Here is an 18255-nt window from a genome sequence, read left to right on the forward strand (position 1 = left end):
GCAGAAAGGTATATAAGGCATGAGGACCAGAAACTAGAAGCATTTGGTTGGTTAAGCTCTCAGGCTTCTAGCAGCACAGTTCAGCTGAGAGCCATTCAGATATGAGGACACAGAGGCTTCCAGTCTGAGGAAACAAGATCACCTGAGAAGTTGGCCAGGTAAGGTTAGCTGTGGCTTGTTCTGTCTCTCTGACCATCCAGCATTTCACCCCAATAACTGCCTTGGGTTTGATTTAATTAATAAGACCATTTAAGATTCATGCTACAATAGACAATACTGTGGATGGCCTCTGGAGACGCTATGAATTGCATACTTAGGACTCTTCCTCTCTGTGGACTTGCTTTAAAACTCTGAGACAGAAATCCCTGACAGAATGGAACTGTACAATTACTTTTTCCTCTGAGATTACAAACTCAGAGACTTTGGCTGTCTTTCCCAGGGCTACATCAAATATTCTGCTCTCTTCTATGGCTACTACAACAACCAGAGGACCATCGGATGGCTGAGGTACAGGCTGCCCATGGCTTACTTTATGGTGGGGGTCAGCGTGTTTGGCTACAGCTTGATGATTGTCATTAGATCGTAAGTATAAGTGTCTCGTTTGTGGGCTTTGGTCTTTCTTCATTCAAACAACTCTCCTCTGATTCTCCTGTGTGTGTTTACTTTCTTGTGGATGAGAGGAAACCAACACCAGCTATTCAAGTCTAGTGGTTCCTTGTGATACTGCGGGACAAAATAACTGACGGAGGTGACTGAAGGGACAGAGGACTTATCTGGGCCCACAGTTCTGGGGTACAGTCCATCATGGCAGGGAGTGCCAGTGGCAGGAGCATGAGGCACCTGGTCACATTGCCTCCACAGTTGGAAGCAGAGTGATGATTGCCAGTCACTTGGGCTGTCACTTGTCCTTTTTACTGTCCAGGAGCCCAGCTTGGGGAAGTGTCACCAGCAGTTGGCTCTTCCCAACTCATTGCCCTAATCCAGATAACCCCTCACCAGCATGTCCACGGGCTCGTCTCCTAGGCGATTCTAGATCTTGTCAACAATCAGTATAAATGACCACACCAAGCAAATGCAGATTATGAAATGAGTGATAGGCCAGGTGATATGTGAAGCTCTGGGAAACGAGCTTTATGAAATGAAACCCCTTTAAACAAGGCAGAGAACAGCTGGTCGTGTCGAAAGTTTGAGATGTAAATGGAAAAGGCGCATATGCAAAGACCCAGAGGCAGCAGACAATTCTAGAATTCCTATCTAGATAGCCCATCCAGTTACCCAAACGAGCAAAAGGCCACTGTGGCTGGAGAGGGAGTGTAGAACCTGATAAGGTGGCTGGAAGTTTGCAGCCTCCTCAGAAGAAAAAAAATAAATAAAAATACCAATCCTGTCATTTATAAAGATTAAAAACAATAGACCTATACTAAAAGAATTTGTGTGACTGTGTTTAGTCATGGCTCCTTTCTGGCCCCATGTCTGCCTACCTCTGTCAAGATTGACCTTTATACATTGTGCCTCTTTTTTTTTTTTTTTTTGCATATACATAAGTGTATTCCCCAGTCACTCTCCATCCTAATTTTTGAGACAGGAGCTCTCACTGAACCTGAAGTTTACCCGTTCAGCCAGGCTGTCTAGCCAGCGAGCTCTGGGGATCCACCTGTCTCCACCTCCCCAACCCTGGAATTGCAGACACATGCCATACACCTGGTTCTTTACTTGGGTTCTAGGGACCCCAAACTTGGGTCCTCTTGCCTGTACCAAGCACTTTAACAATAAATCCAGCTCCCCTAGCTTTGGCTGTTCCTCTTCATTCATAGTCTATGAAGAAAAATCAGTCCAGTCCATGAATGTGGCATGTTTCCGTGATGAACCAAAAATACCTTGGTCCTGTGGAGCAGCAAGTCTAAAACAGTCAACAGGCAACATAGAACCAGGGAGGGGCACAAACACCCCACCCTTCCTGATGGAATCCATGGTTCGAATTCTGTGATTTCCACAAGACTGAGCACCAGGGAGTACAGAGAGGCTGGGTTAGGTGGGATAAACAGGGAGCCAACAAGGAAGGTCTGGATGCTTTCATCCAAGCTTGCTGAAGGGTATATTAGCCAGACCATCCAACCAGCATCCTCAAGAGTTACTGGGCCTTGAGCCGGACGGTGGTGACACACGCCTGTAATCCCAGCACTTGGGAGGCAGAGGCAGGTGGATCTCTGTGAGTTCAAGGCCAGCCTGGTCTACAGAGCTAGTCCAGGACAGGCTCCAAAGCTACAGAGAAACCGTCTTGAAAAACCAAAAAAAAAAAAAAAAAAAGAGTTACTGGGCCTTTAAAAATACTTACTATTTATTTTATGTGTATAAACACTTTTGCCTGCATGTCTGTATGTATACCACATGTGCCTGGTGCCCAGGGAGGTCAGGAGAGGCTATCAAATCCCCTGGACCTATAGTTACAGACAGTTATGAGCTGCCATGTTGGTGCTGGGAATAGAACCTGAGTCCTCTGCAAGAGCAACAAGTGCTTTTTACCAGCTGAGACATCCCAGCCCAAGTTACTGAGTTTTATACCAGAAAAATGCATACCTCTAGCCAAAAAAATTAGATGACTTAGAAAGACACATTTCTGTTTGAGAGCAGAGTACCCAAGTTCTCAGACTGTGCACACAACTGAGTCAAACCTCGAGAAGCCAAATGCAAGGACAGAAAACAGTGAGGTGTCCTATATCTTGCAGACTCATTACCTAACACACACCATGGGTGCTTGCAGGGAACTCTGAATTTGGGGAGAGCAGTTCTCTGGCTAGAATCAAAATCGTCCTAGCTAATGTCCCTCCTGAACTTGTCGCTTCATGGAATGTCATCTCCTCCCTGTGCCAAGACTGACTTGGGCCAAGGGTCCCGGTGGCTGATAGAGCAGAAAAGAGACAGGTGTGACACCAGTGGCGTATGTCATATGTCCTCCAGGATGGCCAGCAATACCCAAGGGAGTACCAGTGAGGGAGAGAGTGACAACTTCACGTTCAGCTTCAAGATGTTCACCAGCTGGGACTACCTCATCGGGAACTCAGAGACAGCCGACAACAAATACGTCTCCATCACCACCAGCTTCAAGGTAGTGACCCTGGGGCTTTTCCTCCTTCCTGAGGAAACTCTGGGTCCCCCTGGCCACTGGGAAGCTTTCCTCAGCTGGGTGAGTGGAAATAGGGTCTCTAAATAATCCATGAGAGGAGTTGTATCAGTACACACACCTTCTAAATTTCCCTTCAGAAAAGGGCAGGCCTCCCAGGGATATCAACCAAGCATGGCATCAAGTCATAGTATAACTAGAACCTTACTTCTGAAGTCTGGTCATGCCTCTTCCCTCATGATACTGCTTACTGGTGGAGTTCATGGAAGGATTCATTTGGGACAACACATGCCAACCTTCTATGCATGCTAGAATTGCCTAAGGAGCCTTAAAACTGTCCTGCCCAGGGCCTTTGGGATTCTGATGTGATTGGCTAACATTGTCATTGCTGTTGTTAAGTTGGTTGTTTTGTTTTTCAAAGCTCCCCCAAGTAATAGAACTCCCATTTAAGGATGTGGAAATCAGATAATTAACCTTGTGCTTCTTACAGTCCAAGTCTCTTACAATCCTCATTATTTTATTCACAAGAAACTTGAAGTGGGCAGATGAAATATAGTTCAACCCCACCAGCATGGTGGTATACACATGAGTTTGAGGCCAGACTGGGCTACATAACAAGGCTGTATCTCAATCAAGCAAACATGAACCACAGAGCAAATACATGAATAGAGGCAGACACTATAGCATGGGAACATTGTGTGTTATTTTGTTCCTCTGTGGCTGTAAAAACAACCACAAGCTTTTGAGACAGGGGTCTCATTACATAGCCCAGGATGGCCTTGAACTTGTGATCCTCCTGCCTCAGCTTCCTGAGTGCTGGGATTGGAGGATTACTCCACTGTACCTGGCTTCCACTCCCAGCTCTGGATAGATCAGTATTTCTCCTGCCTGCTTTGGCAGGCTGTCTTTCCCAGGACTCGGCGCTTGCTTGTACATCAGTTGTACACCCCACCCTTTTTTGTTTTTTTTGGTTTTGGTTTTTTGAGACAGGGTTTCTCTGCGTAGTTTTGGTGCCTGTCCTGAAACTCACTCTGTAGACCAGACTGGCCTCGAACTCACAGAGATCCGCCTGGCTTTGCCTCCTGAGGGCTGGAATTAAAGGCATGCGCCACCACTGCCCGGCATTATCTCCCTTTTCACTTTCCCTCTCAAACCCAGCCCTCCCTGGGAAACGGTCTCCTGCTCACTGCCAGCAAAGGATTTGAGCTAACTACCCACTAAATGGGTTTACTGGGCCTGAGTCCTGTTCACCTGGCAGTGGGTGGATGGGGACTCAGTTCTGTCCTCTCTTCTCAGCAAGTGGAATGTGGCCATCTGCAGCCACAGGCAGGGAAGGCTAGAACAGCTGTGACACTTCCTCTGGACCAGACCAAGGGTCACACCTTGCCTATGAAGACTTAAAACCATCAGGAAGAAGGCAGTGTCTGCTGATAGCAGAGGCAATACACAAACATAACCATGTGGGGCCTCTGCACCACCAGGCTGGCAGAGTAACAATGCACCTGAAGCAAGAAGGATGACTCAGCAGCCAGCGTTGGTTCAGACTTCAAGAGTCTGACCCCAGTAGTTTATTCTAGGTATATTTAAGTGAGAACAATTTGGAAAAATTCTTCCTGGTGATAAATAACTCAATCCCATGTGAAAAATAAAACTTAAAACAAAACTGTATTGAAACTCTTTGTAAAGTACAAGTGACATCTTCTGAGATGGGTTCTATAGATTGATTGCATGTGGCATCTTAAGGGTCTAGGGGAGGATCTGGTGTGGTCTGGGTCATACAGATAACACAAAGGTCACCAAGCTATTAACCACCTCCATTCCCAGCCTTCTGGGCAGAAAACAAGTTATACACATCTCCCCTTGAAGAGACAACCCTGTGTACTTAATAGTCCTGATTCCTTGGTGCTAGTCCTACTATGAGCACAAGGACTTCTTTTTTTTTTTTTTAGACAGGGTTTCTCTGTGTAGCTTTGGAGCCTTTCCTGGAACTCACTCTGTAGCCTCAAACTCACAGAGATCTGCCTGCCTTTGCCTCCCGAGTGCTGAGATTAAAGGGATGCACCACCAACGCCCTGGGCACAAGGACCTCTCTGTACCTCCTACATATAACAGGGTAGATGTGAGGATTCTGTGAGCTAACATAACATAACTGCCTGATGAGTTAGCTAAACCTCAGAGTGAACACAGTAACTGGGGATTGGCAGAGGTCTCTTCCCAAGCCCTCGGTCCAGGAGACCGTGTTTTCTGTCCTAGAATGCCCCTTACTGCACATGTCATCATAGTTACTGATGCAGGACACAAGCATAACACACAAAAATCAATTGTATTTTATACTAACAGAAAACAATTAAACTGATTTTTTTCTTTATTTTATGTGCATTGGTGTTCTGTCTGCATGTATGTCTCTGTGAGGGTGTTACATCACTTGGAGCTGAATTACAAAGCTGCCATGTGGGTGCTGGGAATTGTTTTTGGGGTTTTTGTTCGTTTGTTTTTATATGTATTGGTGTTTTGCTGTGGGTGTCAGGTCCCCTGGAACTGGAGTTACAGACAGTTGTGAGCTGCCATGTGGGTGCTGGGAACTGAACCCTGGTCTTCTGGCAGAGCAGCCAGTGCTCTTAACTGCTGAGCCATCTCTCCAGCCCTAAACTAATTTTTAAAGTCTATTTACACTAATACACAAAACATAAATGTCTATCAATAAATTAAAGTACCTCTACCAAAAACTATATGAGACACCAAATAAACAAACAAACAAAACCAGCACTCAATATTAAACCCTAAGAATAGGAATTGGCAAAAATATAGCTTGGGGATCAAATCTAGACTGCTACATACTTTTATAAATAAACCTTTATTGAAACAAAACCATGCACATTTACTTACACACTGACTGACTATGGTTATTTTCATGCAATATTGGCAGTGATGAGTAGTGAGAGAGACACATGGATTTCAGGCTAACAATATCTACTATGTGAATTTTATAGGATATTTGACAACTCCTGTATTTGAAAGCTCAAGATTAAAATTTTAATCTGAAGGCCTGGAGAGATAGCTCAGTAGATACGAGCAGTGGTTGTTCTTGCAGAGGACCTGGATTTCATTCCCTGAACCCACACAGAGCTCACAACTGTCTATGACTCCATTTCCTAGGGATCTGAACCTTCTTCTGGCCTCCATAGGCACCAGGCACACATGTGGTACACAGACATACATGCAGGCAAAACATCCATACACATAAAAAATAATAAAATAACAAAAAACTTAAATGGATTGATTTTAATTTTAATTTATTTGGTCTATTGATTTAAAACAACCCTACATAGCTCATTGACAACCACTGTGGGCCTTTATACATGCAGCGTGAGCAATAGTATTAACTGTTCTATTGGTTCACTGTTAGATTAAGAAATAACTCATGAGGGCCAAGAGTAGTGGTACATACCTTTAATCCCAGCACTGGAGACAGAGACAAGTGGATCTCTGAGTTTGAGGCCAGCCTGGTCTACAAAGAGAGTTCCAGAACAGGACAGTCAGGGATACACAGAAAAGCTCTGTCTGAAAAAACAAAAAAAGAAAAGGAAAGAAAGAAAGAGAGAGAGAGGGAGGGAGGGAAGGAGGAAGGAAGAAGGGAAGAAAGAAAGGAAGGAAGAAATAGTTCATGGAAAATATTTAGTACTGTGTGCTAATTTCAGCTTTCATTATTACAAAATAACCAAACTCAAGATAACAATAACAGTAAAACATATTTTTATAGAAAATGTAATTCTCTACAAGGTATTACATCACCTCCTATGTATCATATATTGAAATACAGAGGAGTGCTGGGTGGTGGTGGTGGTGGTGGTGGCGGCAGCGGCGGCGGCAGCGGCGGCGGTGGTGGCTCACACCTTTAATCCCAGCACTGAGGAGGCAGAGGCAGGCTGCCTCTGTGAGTTCGAGGCCAGCCTGGTCTACAGAGTGAGTTCCAGGACAGGCTCCAAAGCTACACAGAGAAGCCCTGTCTTGAAAAACAAAAACAATAACAACGAAAGAAAGGAAGGAAGAGAGAGAGAGAGAGAGAGAGAGAGAGAGAGAGAGAGAGAGAGAGAGAGAGAGAAGAAAGGAAGGAAGGAAGGAAGGAAGGAAGGAAGGAAGGAAGGAAGGAAGGAAGGAAGGAAGGAAGGAAGGAAGGAATATAGAGGAGTATTCCTGGCCTGACATTATTTGAATCTCATTTTCCTATGCTAAGGAATCTATTGTGGATGAACAAGAGAGCAACAAAGAGGAAAATATCCACCTGACAAGATTTCTTCGTGTTCTGGCCAACTTTCTCATTCTCTGCTGTCTGTGTGGAAGTGGGTACCTCATTTACTTTGTGGTGAAGCGGTCGCAGGAATTCTCCAAAATGCAGAATGTCAGCTGGTATGAAAGGAATGAGGTAAGACAGGCGTCTCCAAAGTCTCCAACAATGCCAAGATTGGGGGGAAGTATTGAGTCACCCAGCCTAAGTCAACGACTCAGCAGAGTCCCTGAAAGTCTGAACCGCAGGCCTTGCTTTAAAAGACAAGATTAAATCAGGCATGGTGGCACATTGCTTTAATCCCAGCACTCAGGAAGCAGAGACATGGGGATCTCTGAAAGTCTGAGGCCAGCCTAGTCTACCTAGTGAGTTCCAGGACAGCTAGGCTATTTAGTAAGACCCTGTCTCAAAACAAGTAACTATGACAGGGTGGAGAGCTGACTCAGTCATTAACAGTAGTCTTGAAGAAGACCCATGTTTCAGTCCCAGCACCCACAGGGTGGCTCACAACCATCTGTACCTCCAGTTGCATGGACCCGACACCCTCTTCTGGCCTCTGCAGGCACAAGGCATGCATGAATACACATACACACATACATACATACATACATACATACATACATACATACAGGCAAAACACTCAAATTTGTAAAATATTATATTAAGTAATTATTTTTTAAAGGCTGACGGTACTCTAATTTTCTTTTCCTTATAAATCAGTTGTTCCAATTGCTGGAAGAGTTGTTTTGTTTATAGTTCAGTAACTTCACTAGGACATATCATGGTGTTTGTTATTCTGGGTGAAATTCTCAGCCAGATAGTGTATACATTCTGAATTTTTTTTTAAAAAAAGCCATTTAGCTCTTTTTTTTTAAGATTTATTTATTTATTATGTATACAGAAGAGGGTGCCAGATCTCATTACAGATAGTTGTAAGCCACCATGTGGTTGCTGGGAATTGAACTCAGGACCTCTAGAAGAGCAGTTGGTGCTCTTAACCTCTGAGCCATCTCTCCAGCCCCTGAATTTTTTATTTTAGGCAATTATATTTTGTTTTATATTTAAAGAGTGAGTTACTGAATTGTGGTTTTTTAAAAAAATTGTTTTGTAGCCTTGTTTGAGTCTTTGGACATCTAATTTTTTTTCCAAGATTTTTAACTTCTTTATCCATTTATCCTTTAAAACTCCCGCCTTTCCATTTTTCCAGGTGGAGATCGTGATGTCTCTGCTTGGCATGTTTTGTCCCCCTCTCTTTGAAACCATCGCTGCCCTGGAGAACTACCACCCACGCACCGGGCTCAAGTGGCAGCTGGGGCGCATCTTTGCCCTTTTCCTGGGAAACCTCTACACGTTTCTCTTGGCCCTCATGGACGATGTCCACCTTAAGGTAAAGCCCACACACTCCACTGTGCCTGCTGTCCACTGTATCCCTTTTATAATATAGTAACTTTACTGTGCATCATCTCTATTAATTAAATAACTGTTGGAAGTTTAGGAAGGAATATTAAAAAGAGATGTCTCTAGAATCCATCATCCAAACAGTTGCAAACAGCTGCTCTGGTTCTTTCCTGCTTTTTTCTTAGGTTGTCTTTTTCTACATCATGTCTATATCATTTAGTACTCTTAATATTTTATATGCAGGTTTTTCCATGTTGCTTCAGAGCTGTCATAGCTAGTCAATAACACAGTAATTGTCCACTGATGCGATATGTCATGGTTGGTCAAATGGCTCATCAATGCTTGTCAGACACATATGGAATCCTGCATGTTAAGCCCTTGGGTACGGCAGGGAACTAGACACAGTCCTGTTCCAAATGGCTTCATGCTCAGGGTCAGGAGACAGACTCATTCATACAATGTGCTGTGAAATATGTGTCAGTGGGGGCAAGTCCAAGGCAGTGTGTCAGAGCACAGGAGGAGTTCAAATCCTCGGCATGGGGAGTCTCAGCAGATACTGGAAAGAGCAGAGGAAGGAGCTGGTGCCAACAGGAAGCTGCAGGGTGACTAGAGACTGGAGAGAAGGGAAAAGAACGGAGACAGTGGATGGACCAATGAGTCTTCCTCATCCTCTGCCTCATTACTATTCTGCAGGAACCTGTCCCTCAGGCAACAGGAAGTTCCTGGAAGGTTCTAACAGTGCAAGTGACTGGCGCTGGTCCAAAGTCCTTCTACCCTCTCTGGCTTCCCTTCTTCCCCAAGAAACTGCCCCACCCTCCTGAGCCTCAAACTTTACTCTGGGGTATAGTTACCACTTGCCTTTCTCTAAGACTAGCTGACTAGTTCCAGATGCTGCTGCTTTGAAGGAGCCCTCCATGCCCCCCATTATGTGGTGTGGGTGCTCCTCGGTCCCCAGAGAACATTTCCACGGCTCAAACCATGTTGTTTTCTAATTGACCATCTCTACAACTTACTAGACTGTGAACTTCCTGAGAGAAAATTCTTTTGGTCACTCTTGCGTCACCAGTCACTTGTATGTGCAGATGAGACCCTGAATAAACCTTTCTCAAGACAAATGAACGGGTGGATGTGTGGGTGGATTGACGGATGCTAATTTAGGGAGAAGACCTCATGGAAAAGATCCAAGGGCTTCAGCCCATTGCAACCTCTCATACTGAAAGCCTGAGAAGTTCATTTCTGAAAAGACTGTCCAATGATAAGGCAGAAGCCGAACCGCAGGGTTGGAGCTGGTTTTACTTGTTCCCATGGAAACGGCTGAACTATCCACGGCTTTTTTCAACTTCCCATCACCATTTTCTCTTCCAGCTTTCTAATGAGGAGAAAATCAAGAACATCACTCATTGGACCCTGTTTAACTATTACAACTCCTCTGGTGGGAATGAAAGTGTGCCCCGGCCACCACCACACCCTGCAGATGTGCCCAGAGGTTCTTGCTGGGAGACAGCCGTGGGCATTGTGAGTAGTTCTGCTCTCTAAAAAGTTGGTCATTGTTCTGAGTTCTTCGTTGTTCCTTCTTTGATCTTTCCATTTTGAAAATCACCCTGAAAACTCAAATGTCCATCAAGCAGGCCTTGTTTTTAGTGTTAATTTTGTATCTATTTATTTATTTATTTATTTTACATCCCAGCCACAGTTTCCCCTCCCTCCTCCCCTCCCAGTCCCTTCCCTCCCACCTCCCCTCTACTCATAGATTGGTGCCTAGCCCAGTTGTCATCAGAGGGTCTTCATCCAGTGACTGATAGAACAGATACAGTGACCCACAGCCAGGCATTAGGCAGAGCTCGGGGAACCCTGCAGAAGAGAGGGAGGGAGGATTGTAGGAGCCAGAGGGGTCAAACAGGCATTTCTTAATCATCTTGGAAGGTCCAAGATGAAAAGAGCCGACCCTGTACTTCCTGGAACATCACATCTACCTTTAAAGTTGTGATGAAGTTGTTGTGCGACAAGACTTTTCCTGGGGAGATGCAACACACACATCTGTTCACCCCCAGATAGGGAGCTCAGGACAGACCAAAGTACAGACACCACCGAAGTACGACCAATGAGTTTTGTGGGGGTTACCTACAGGAATATGAGTGAGGGTTATTACTTATAGGAACAGAGTGACCCAAATACAACTACATCACCGAAGCTCACCCCAGCATGGGGGACAACAGCTCACAAAAGCTGGGAACCTGGGCACACTGCACAGCCTGCAGGTAGCTCACAAAGCTGGGAACCTGGGCACACTGCACAGCCTGCAGGCAGCTCACAAAGCTGGGAACCTGGGCACACTGCACAGCCTGCAGGCAGCTCACAAAGCTGGGAACCTGGGCACACTGCACAGCCTGGGGAACAGCTCACAAAAGCTGAGAACCTGAGCACACTGCACAGCCTGCAGGTAGCTCAACAAGTTGAAAAGTATCCTCCGGTGCCTCAGTTGCTCTAAGCCTCCTCTGGGCAGTAGCTGGTCTTGGGGTCTCTTTTGCTGCTTAGCTTGTTTGAGTCTTCTTTGTAGCTCAGCTCCTTTGAGAATGACTCTCAGCAGACTTTATTACTTACTCTTGGGAGGGAGGAGCCTAGTGAATCTGGTCAGTTTCAGGGACTTCCTGAAGCCATTTTGAATTGTTTTTCCTTCCTGTTTGAGGAGCTCCTAAGCAGGATGAACATTTCAGTCTCGTAGGAAACTGCTACATAACAGAGGTCTGGCAGATCTTTCCTATTTAAAAAAAAATATATATCAGTTATATATGCCCCATGTAGGTGGAAAAAGTTCTGTTCTTTTGATTCTGCTATGTGATACATTGTTTATCTTCTCCATATACCAAGAAAATATTTAATTAATAGGAAGTAGTCCTGAGTAATTGATGGTCACATTAAGTCCTAGTGAGCCCTCAGATTCTAGCAATGGTATGGAGCACTGGTCATTACTAATAAACGAGGCAATTTGCATACATGACTGATAGGCTTCCCAATAACTCAGGGAGCGTGATATTCCAGACTCCTAGAGGCTCAGATATTATTCTAAGATTATTTAAATAATTAGTGATTTATAGAACTGAGGCTTACATTAAGCTTTCTCCAAAGTCTAGGGTCCTTTCTCCATTTCACCACTCTGCCAGGAAGAATCAGATGTTGACACGTTCACATCTAGCCACTCCTTATTTTCCCCTGGTCCTCCTTGCAGGAGTTTATGAGGCTGACAGTGTCTGACATGCTGGTAACGTACCTCACCATCTTGGTGGGGGATTTCCTCCGTGCTTGTTTCGTCCGGTTCATGAATCACTGCTGGTGCTGGGACCTCGAGGCCGGCTTCGTAAGCTGTTTTTTTCATATATTCTGCAGGAAGCTCTAGTCTGACATTTGTACTCAGGTGTGCTCTTGTACATTCCATGTCCGTGTTCTGTGAATCAGTTCGTTTAGTCATATTTACTACGAGTCCTCTTTGCATTCCCAGAAGCAACTCCACCTTTTCCCAGTGTGTCCTTCATCTGGAAGATGGAGGCATGGGGGGCTGAGGAGATGGCTCGGTGGTTAAGAGCACTGGCTACTCTTCCAGAGGACCTGGGTTCCGTTCATAGCTCCCAATCGGCAGCTCACAACTGTCTGTAACTCCAGTTCCAGGGGATCCAACACCCTCTTCTGGCCTCCGTGGGCATCAGGCACTTGTGTGGTATACATGCAGGAAAAACACAATGCACATAAAATACCAAAATAAAAAGGGTTTTTTTTTTTTTTTTTATTTTTAAGTGGAAGCACTCAGCTTTGGGGAAAGGGGACCACATTCTTCAGTGCCACACAGATGACTGGCGGAGAAGGACTGAGATGGCCTCTCATGAGGAAGGCTGGGATCTTAGGATGGATGAACATTTTAGAAAGCCAAGAACCTGACGCCCCTTTCCCTGTCTTCTGATTATGCTTTGAGAAGCCTCTTTGACTCTTACCGCCACCCTCCAGAGACCCTCTTCCCCACCCACCTGGTTAAATGCCCATCCCAGCGTATGTCATTTCTCACCACATGACTTTCTGTGAATTGCCGGAACCTCAGGGCCACCTGCTGTCCCAGTGCATATCTCTCCCACAACACCTCATTGTTCTCCTCATCAGTTGTGTTGGGCAAGGAAGTCTCCTCGACTGAGCTCCTGCCGAGAGATCCTGTATCTGGGTTACCTGTGTAGCCCTCATCCTGGCCTGTGATGCAGTGCCTGACACTAAGGGCCACGGGTTTCTGGCATACATTTTAAGTAAGCCTATTCCACCCTTCCTCAGAGCCAACAAAACCTATGACTGTGCCTGAGAACAATAATAAATGCTGTGCTCAAAATGATAACGTCTTTGATGGGAAGACGCAATACCACTGTCTTCAAAGTAATTTCTAAATTCCACAAGACGGCAAAGTTATAATAAAATCTGCTCCAAAATAAGCATATGAATCGTATAGGAAAACCCTTTAGAAGGAAAAAAGGACTATACCCACTGCTCTATTGAAGTATGTATATTAAGAAGCCAGGCTTAGCAGTGAGAGATATAGTTCAGTGGATAAGAGCTCTGGTTGTACAAGTATAAAGACCCGAGTTCAGATCCCAGAACCCATGTAGAAAGCCACACAGGGCCATGTGCACACCTGTAATCCCAACACTGTGGATCACTGGGGCTTGCTGGCTGCTGGCCTAGCTTCAGGCTTGGCGAAAGCCATTGTCTCAAAGGAATGAAGCAGAGAGTGATAAATATGTGTGTGTGTGTGTGTGTGTGTGTGTGTGTGTGTGTGTGTGTGTGTGTGCGCGCGCGCGCACACACACACACACACACACACACATGCAAACATCACACTCACATACACACACATACAAAAAAAGCAAGAGAATCAGGAGCCTGGAGCCAGCCTGGATTATATAGTGAGACTCTATTCCAAAAAGGAAAAGTATGATGACACTGTGATAACTAAAATGGGAACTGTAATAAACAGCCTTGCCAACAGAGCAGAATACAAAGCCCAGAACTGATGTAAGCCAGGGGGAAACTGTGTATAATAAAGAAGCTGTTTCAAATCAGTAAGGAAGAGAATCGATATATAAAACTGAGCTGTAGGTGCTGGAGAGATGGCTCACTGGTTAAGAGCACTGGCTGCTATTCCAGAGGACCTGGGTTCAATTCCCAGAACCCACATGGCAGCTCACAACTGTCTGTAAATCCAGTCCCAGGGGATCCAGCATTCACTTCTGGCCTCTGAGGGCACCAGGTACACATGTGGTACACAGACATACATGCAGGCAATATAAATTTAAAAAAGTTTTAGACTTACCTTGTCTACAGAGTAAGTTCCAGGATTCGAGGACTACACAGAGAAACCCTGTCTCAAAAAGCCAAAACAAAACAAAGAAAACAACTGTTTTTAAAACTGAGCTATGGATGGGGAGAGGATCATATCCCTCACTTACTTTATCTACAATTACAATTTGTTCTTGCTGCTGAAAAGCTTCGGTTCTAATAACTTCAAAACTTTGGGGGCTTAGTAGTTAAGAGCTCTGTTGCTCTTGCAGAAGAGCTGGGTTCAGTTTCCAGTACCCACACAGCACACAGCAGCCAAGTGTCTGTAACATTAGTTCCAGAGGCTCTGATGCCCTCTTCTGGCTCCCAGAGGCACTACACATATGTGGTGCACAGACATAAATACAAACAAAATACCCATATACATAAAATAAAAATTAATTAATTAAAAACTTCAAAACGTGTCTTTGAAAGTTGAAAATAAGGATGGGGAGATAGTCTAGTTGGTAGAATACTTGTCTAGCATGCCAGAGGCCCTGGGTTCAATCCCCAGCACCACATAAACCAAGTATGGTAGCTCACATCTATAATCCCAGTACTTGGGAGGTGTAGGCAAGAGAATCAGAAGTTCTAGCTGTGTAACAAGCAAATGCACACCCTGGGCTATGTGAAACCTATCTCAAAATACATACATACATACATACATACATACATACATATGTACATATCAAAAGTCTATTAAAGAAACAATCCTGCTACCAGGTATGATGCTTTAGTCTTGGAGCTCGGGAAGTTAAGGCATAAGGATCATCATAAATCTGAGGCCAGCCTGAGCTATACAGTGAGACTGTCAAAATTTAACAAAACAACAACTGCAACAAAAACAGAATCCTGAACCCCAGACAGGCGTTTTGAGTGAGTTGTCTTGACTGGGATAGGATCTAGCTGGGATCACCTAATGACTGCTTGCTCACTCCCTCTCCCCCTCCTCCCCTTCCTCTCCCTTCTTCCTCCTCCAGCCCTCATATGCCGAGTTTGATATCAGTGGAAACGTGCTGGGCTTGATCTTCAACCAAGGAATGATCTGGTGAGTTGTCTATTTCATCTGAGGAGCATATGATTTGGGGAGTCAAAAACCTCCAACTTTGTCTCTCAAGGAGCTTGGTCGGGGCGGGGCAGGAAATCACCTCAGCTCTCTCAGCTCAGTTTCTGATAAGAGCTAGAGGGAGGACAGGGTGAGACGCAGGACAGTGTCTAGCTAACCAGTGTGCTACAGAGAAAGTAGACATGAGGAGAGAAGAGGAGAGAGAAGGGGAAGAGAGAAGGAAGAAAGAAAAAAACAAAGAGGCAAGGAAGGAGGAGAAGAAAGGGGAAAGAAAGGAGAAATGAGAAGGATGGGGCGGGGAACAGGAGCATGGTGAAGGAAGGAACTTCCTCCTCTGGAGGCTGCATGACGTCAGCCTAAGACTTTGGAGATACAAAGGACTGCCTCCAAGCCTCTGTCTGCCAGTGGGGCTGCTCATGGAGGCCAGAGACTGGGATCCGCTGAAGCCTGCTAGGGAAGCAGTGATAAAATCCCGGCCAGGGTCCCAGCCTGGAGTGCTCCGAGTTCTCTCCCTCTCCAGGCCTGGATGGCTCCAGCCTGATGACAGACATCTTGGTTAAACGGAAGGCCTCTGTTCTTGGACTCTTCAGGAAAATGCCTTGATGGCATGCCCCTAATCCACCCACCACATGACCTTCTATTAGCCTTCCCTCCCCTGTCCGGCCGCCAGGTCACCCAGATATCCTGTTTCTGACCTTTCAGGATGGGTTCCTTCTATGCTCCGGGACTGGTAGGCATCAATGTCCTGCGCCTGTTGACCTCCATGTACTTCCAGTGCTGGGCAGTGATGAGCAGCAACGTGCCCCACGAGCGTGTGTTTAAAGCCTCCCGGTCCAACAACTTCTACATGGGCCTGCTGCTGCTGGTGCTCTTCCTCAGCCTCCTGCCGGTGGCCTACACCGTCATGTCCCTCCCACCCTCGTTCGACTGTGGCCCCTTCAGGTGCACTCTTGGTTGCTGGGGGGGAGTTCTCCTCCTGAGGCAGTCTGCCCACAGCTCCCGGCTCAGAATTCCAGTTCTGGTTTCACGCCAGCCTGGGAGAGGCTGTGGAGCTTTGGGCAGACCATCGGAACTATTCAGCCAGTGTTCTGTAAGGATGGAAACGCTCCATGTGGTAGCAGGCAGCTACTTGTGGCTACTGGGTGCTTGAAATGAAGAACTGAGAAACATAATTTCTGTTTTTTTTTCATTGTAATTAATTTTGATTTTAATAACTACAAAATGGCTGACTACCATATTAGATGGTATAAGTGTAACCTTTTAACAGTAGGTGATCTGCCACCTGTGGTTATCTTAGGTATTCTAACCTTCATCCAGGTGTGAAGCAGGCATAGCTGATCTTGACCGAGACTCTCAAATGGGCCCCCATCCTCTATAGAACTCTGCCAGCACTGCAGGCCGGTTAAAAATAAAAGTTCTTTGGGAGATTGGGTATAGTTACATAAGGAGGTAGATTGAACAATAATGTATATATACCTCCTGTTATCTTTATAAATATGTGATCCCCTGAAAACAAACCCCTCTACTCCCTAAAAAGAAATAGGTCTGGGACTAAAGGTGTTTAGGGCACAGTACCCTTTTAACAAGTGTCTTCTCACTTAGACATTCTCTATGTGGCCTCCTTGAGAATCTTATAATAAGTTAGCATGGATACATTAGTGTACCCATCCTTGCTGAACACCTACTCCAGATAAGAAATGGGTAAGGCAGGTGAGAAGGGCCATGCATGGCCCTTGCATACTCCTGAAAGCAAGTGTCTCATCCAGCTGTGCTCTCAGCCAGCCAGAGGCAGCCCTGAATGCCCGTGTGAAGTGTGCTGTGGGGGAAACTGGTTGTCTCCTCTTCGGTTAAGATGGCCTGAAGATGGCGGAGCCTAGAGGAGGTATTTGATGGAGTGTGCTATCAGAACACGATCTGGTCACACAAGATTCTGCGCAGAAGAGAGAAGGCAGCAGTCAGGGTGGAAGGTTGCAGGACACTAGAGATGCCAGAGTGAGGGAACAGCCTCCTGGAAGAACTCGGTCAGCCTCTCCCTAAGCAAGCCTGGGTGCAGGTGCTGCCGCCACTTCCTTAGACCATCCACCTGTGCCCAGGAAAGATGGCTCCCTGGCCTGCGGCATGTCTGTTCCCTGATATTTGTGTCCCTTTTGCCTCATCTGCTTTCCTGAGTGCCTCTGGCAACCTGGATCAGATCACAGGAAACGAGACCTAACCTGAAACTCAAGGAAGAAGCACGGTTACAGCTTCCACAAAGCTGGGCCGATGAAGGCCAGCTTCTCAGTGGGGCCTTTGCTAGAGTGCCCAACTGAGGTGCGCGGGGGGTGAGTGTGTGCTTGCACACGTGCACACACACATATAACACACACACACACACACACACACACACACACACACACACACACACACACTTGTTTCTGCTTACCTCCTTTTTACCCTTAAACAAATGGTGTGTTCCTTGATGGACATGGTGACCACTGGCTCTAACCAAGCACTCCGAAGGCTAAGGCAGGAGAAGCATGAAACCAGTTTCAAAAAACAAGCAGACAAAACATGCTGTGTCTATCCCTTGTTTATCTTGTTTATTACATTCTCCCATGGGACAGGAGATCCACGAGGAGATGGTGTTTTCTTCCTTTCTCACTGCATTATACTCAGTGTCCGGAAGAAGACAGCTGCCTTATGGTTGATGTTCCAAGTAGACTGCTACCTCACAGAAGTTCAGTTGCACAGGGAAGAAGTTAGGGTTCAGACCACACTCAATAAATGCCTACAGGGACCCAGCAGGCAACATAAATGACTGAGATGATTAGTGTCTTGTAACCTATAATCACAAATGGGAGTTGGTGAGCTGTGCCCTTTGGAACAAATCCAAAACACCATCTGGCTTTGTAAATAAAGTTTTATTGGAACACAGCCATATCAATGTGCTTACCTGTACTCCATGGGCACTTCTTCGTCCCAGCAGTAGGACTGAGTAGTTGAAGCAGAAACCATCCTAGCTGCACAGCTGGTGGAATCATTTAGGTCTGTGCAGAAAAT

At 45.7% G+C, this 18255-nt stretch overlaps 1 protein-coding gene across 1 annotated transcript in view; it reads left to right on the forward strand.

The window, feature by feature from the left end:
• Tmc2 (transmembrane channel like 2) overlaps nt 1–18255 on the forward strand; it is a 75381-nt gene that overhangs the window by 38294 nt on the left and 18832 nt on the right. The window contains exons 8-15 of the mRNA XM_006984559.4: nt 440–582; nt 2959–3106; nt 7356–7544; nt 8614–8793; nt 10170–10319; nt 12031–12159; nt 15131–15198; nt 15919–16158. Of these exons, the coding sequence (XP_006984621.1) occupies nt 440–582; nt 2959–3106; nt 7356–7544; nt 8614–8793; nt 10170–10319; nt 12031–12159; nt 15131–15198; nt 15919–16158 (1247 nt within the window). The remainder of the gene's footprint in view (nt 1–439; nt 583–2958; nt 3107–7355; nt 7545–8613; nt 8794–10169; nt 10320–12030; nt 12160–15130; nt 15199–15918; nt 16159–18255) is intronic.

This window comes from Peromyscus maniculatus, chromosome 4 (genome assembly GCF_049852395.1).
Source record: "Peromyscus maniculatus bairdii isolate BWxNUB_F1_BW_parent chromosome 4, HU_Pman_BW_mat_3.1, whole genome shotgun sequence".
In the NCBI taxonomy this organism is placed as follows: Eukaryota; Metazoa; Chordata; class Mammalia; order Rodentia; family Cricetidae; genus Peromyscus; species Peromyscus maniculatus.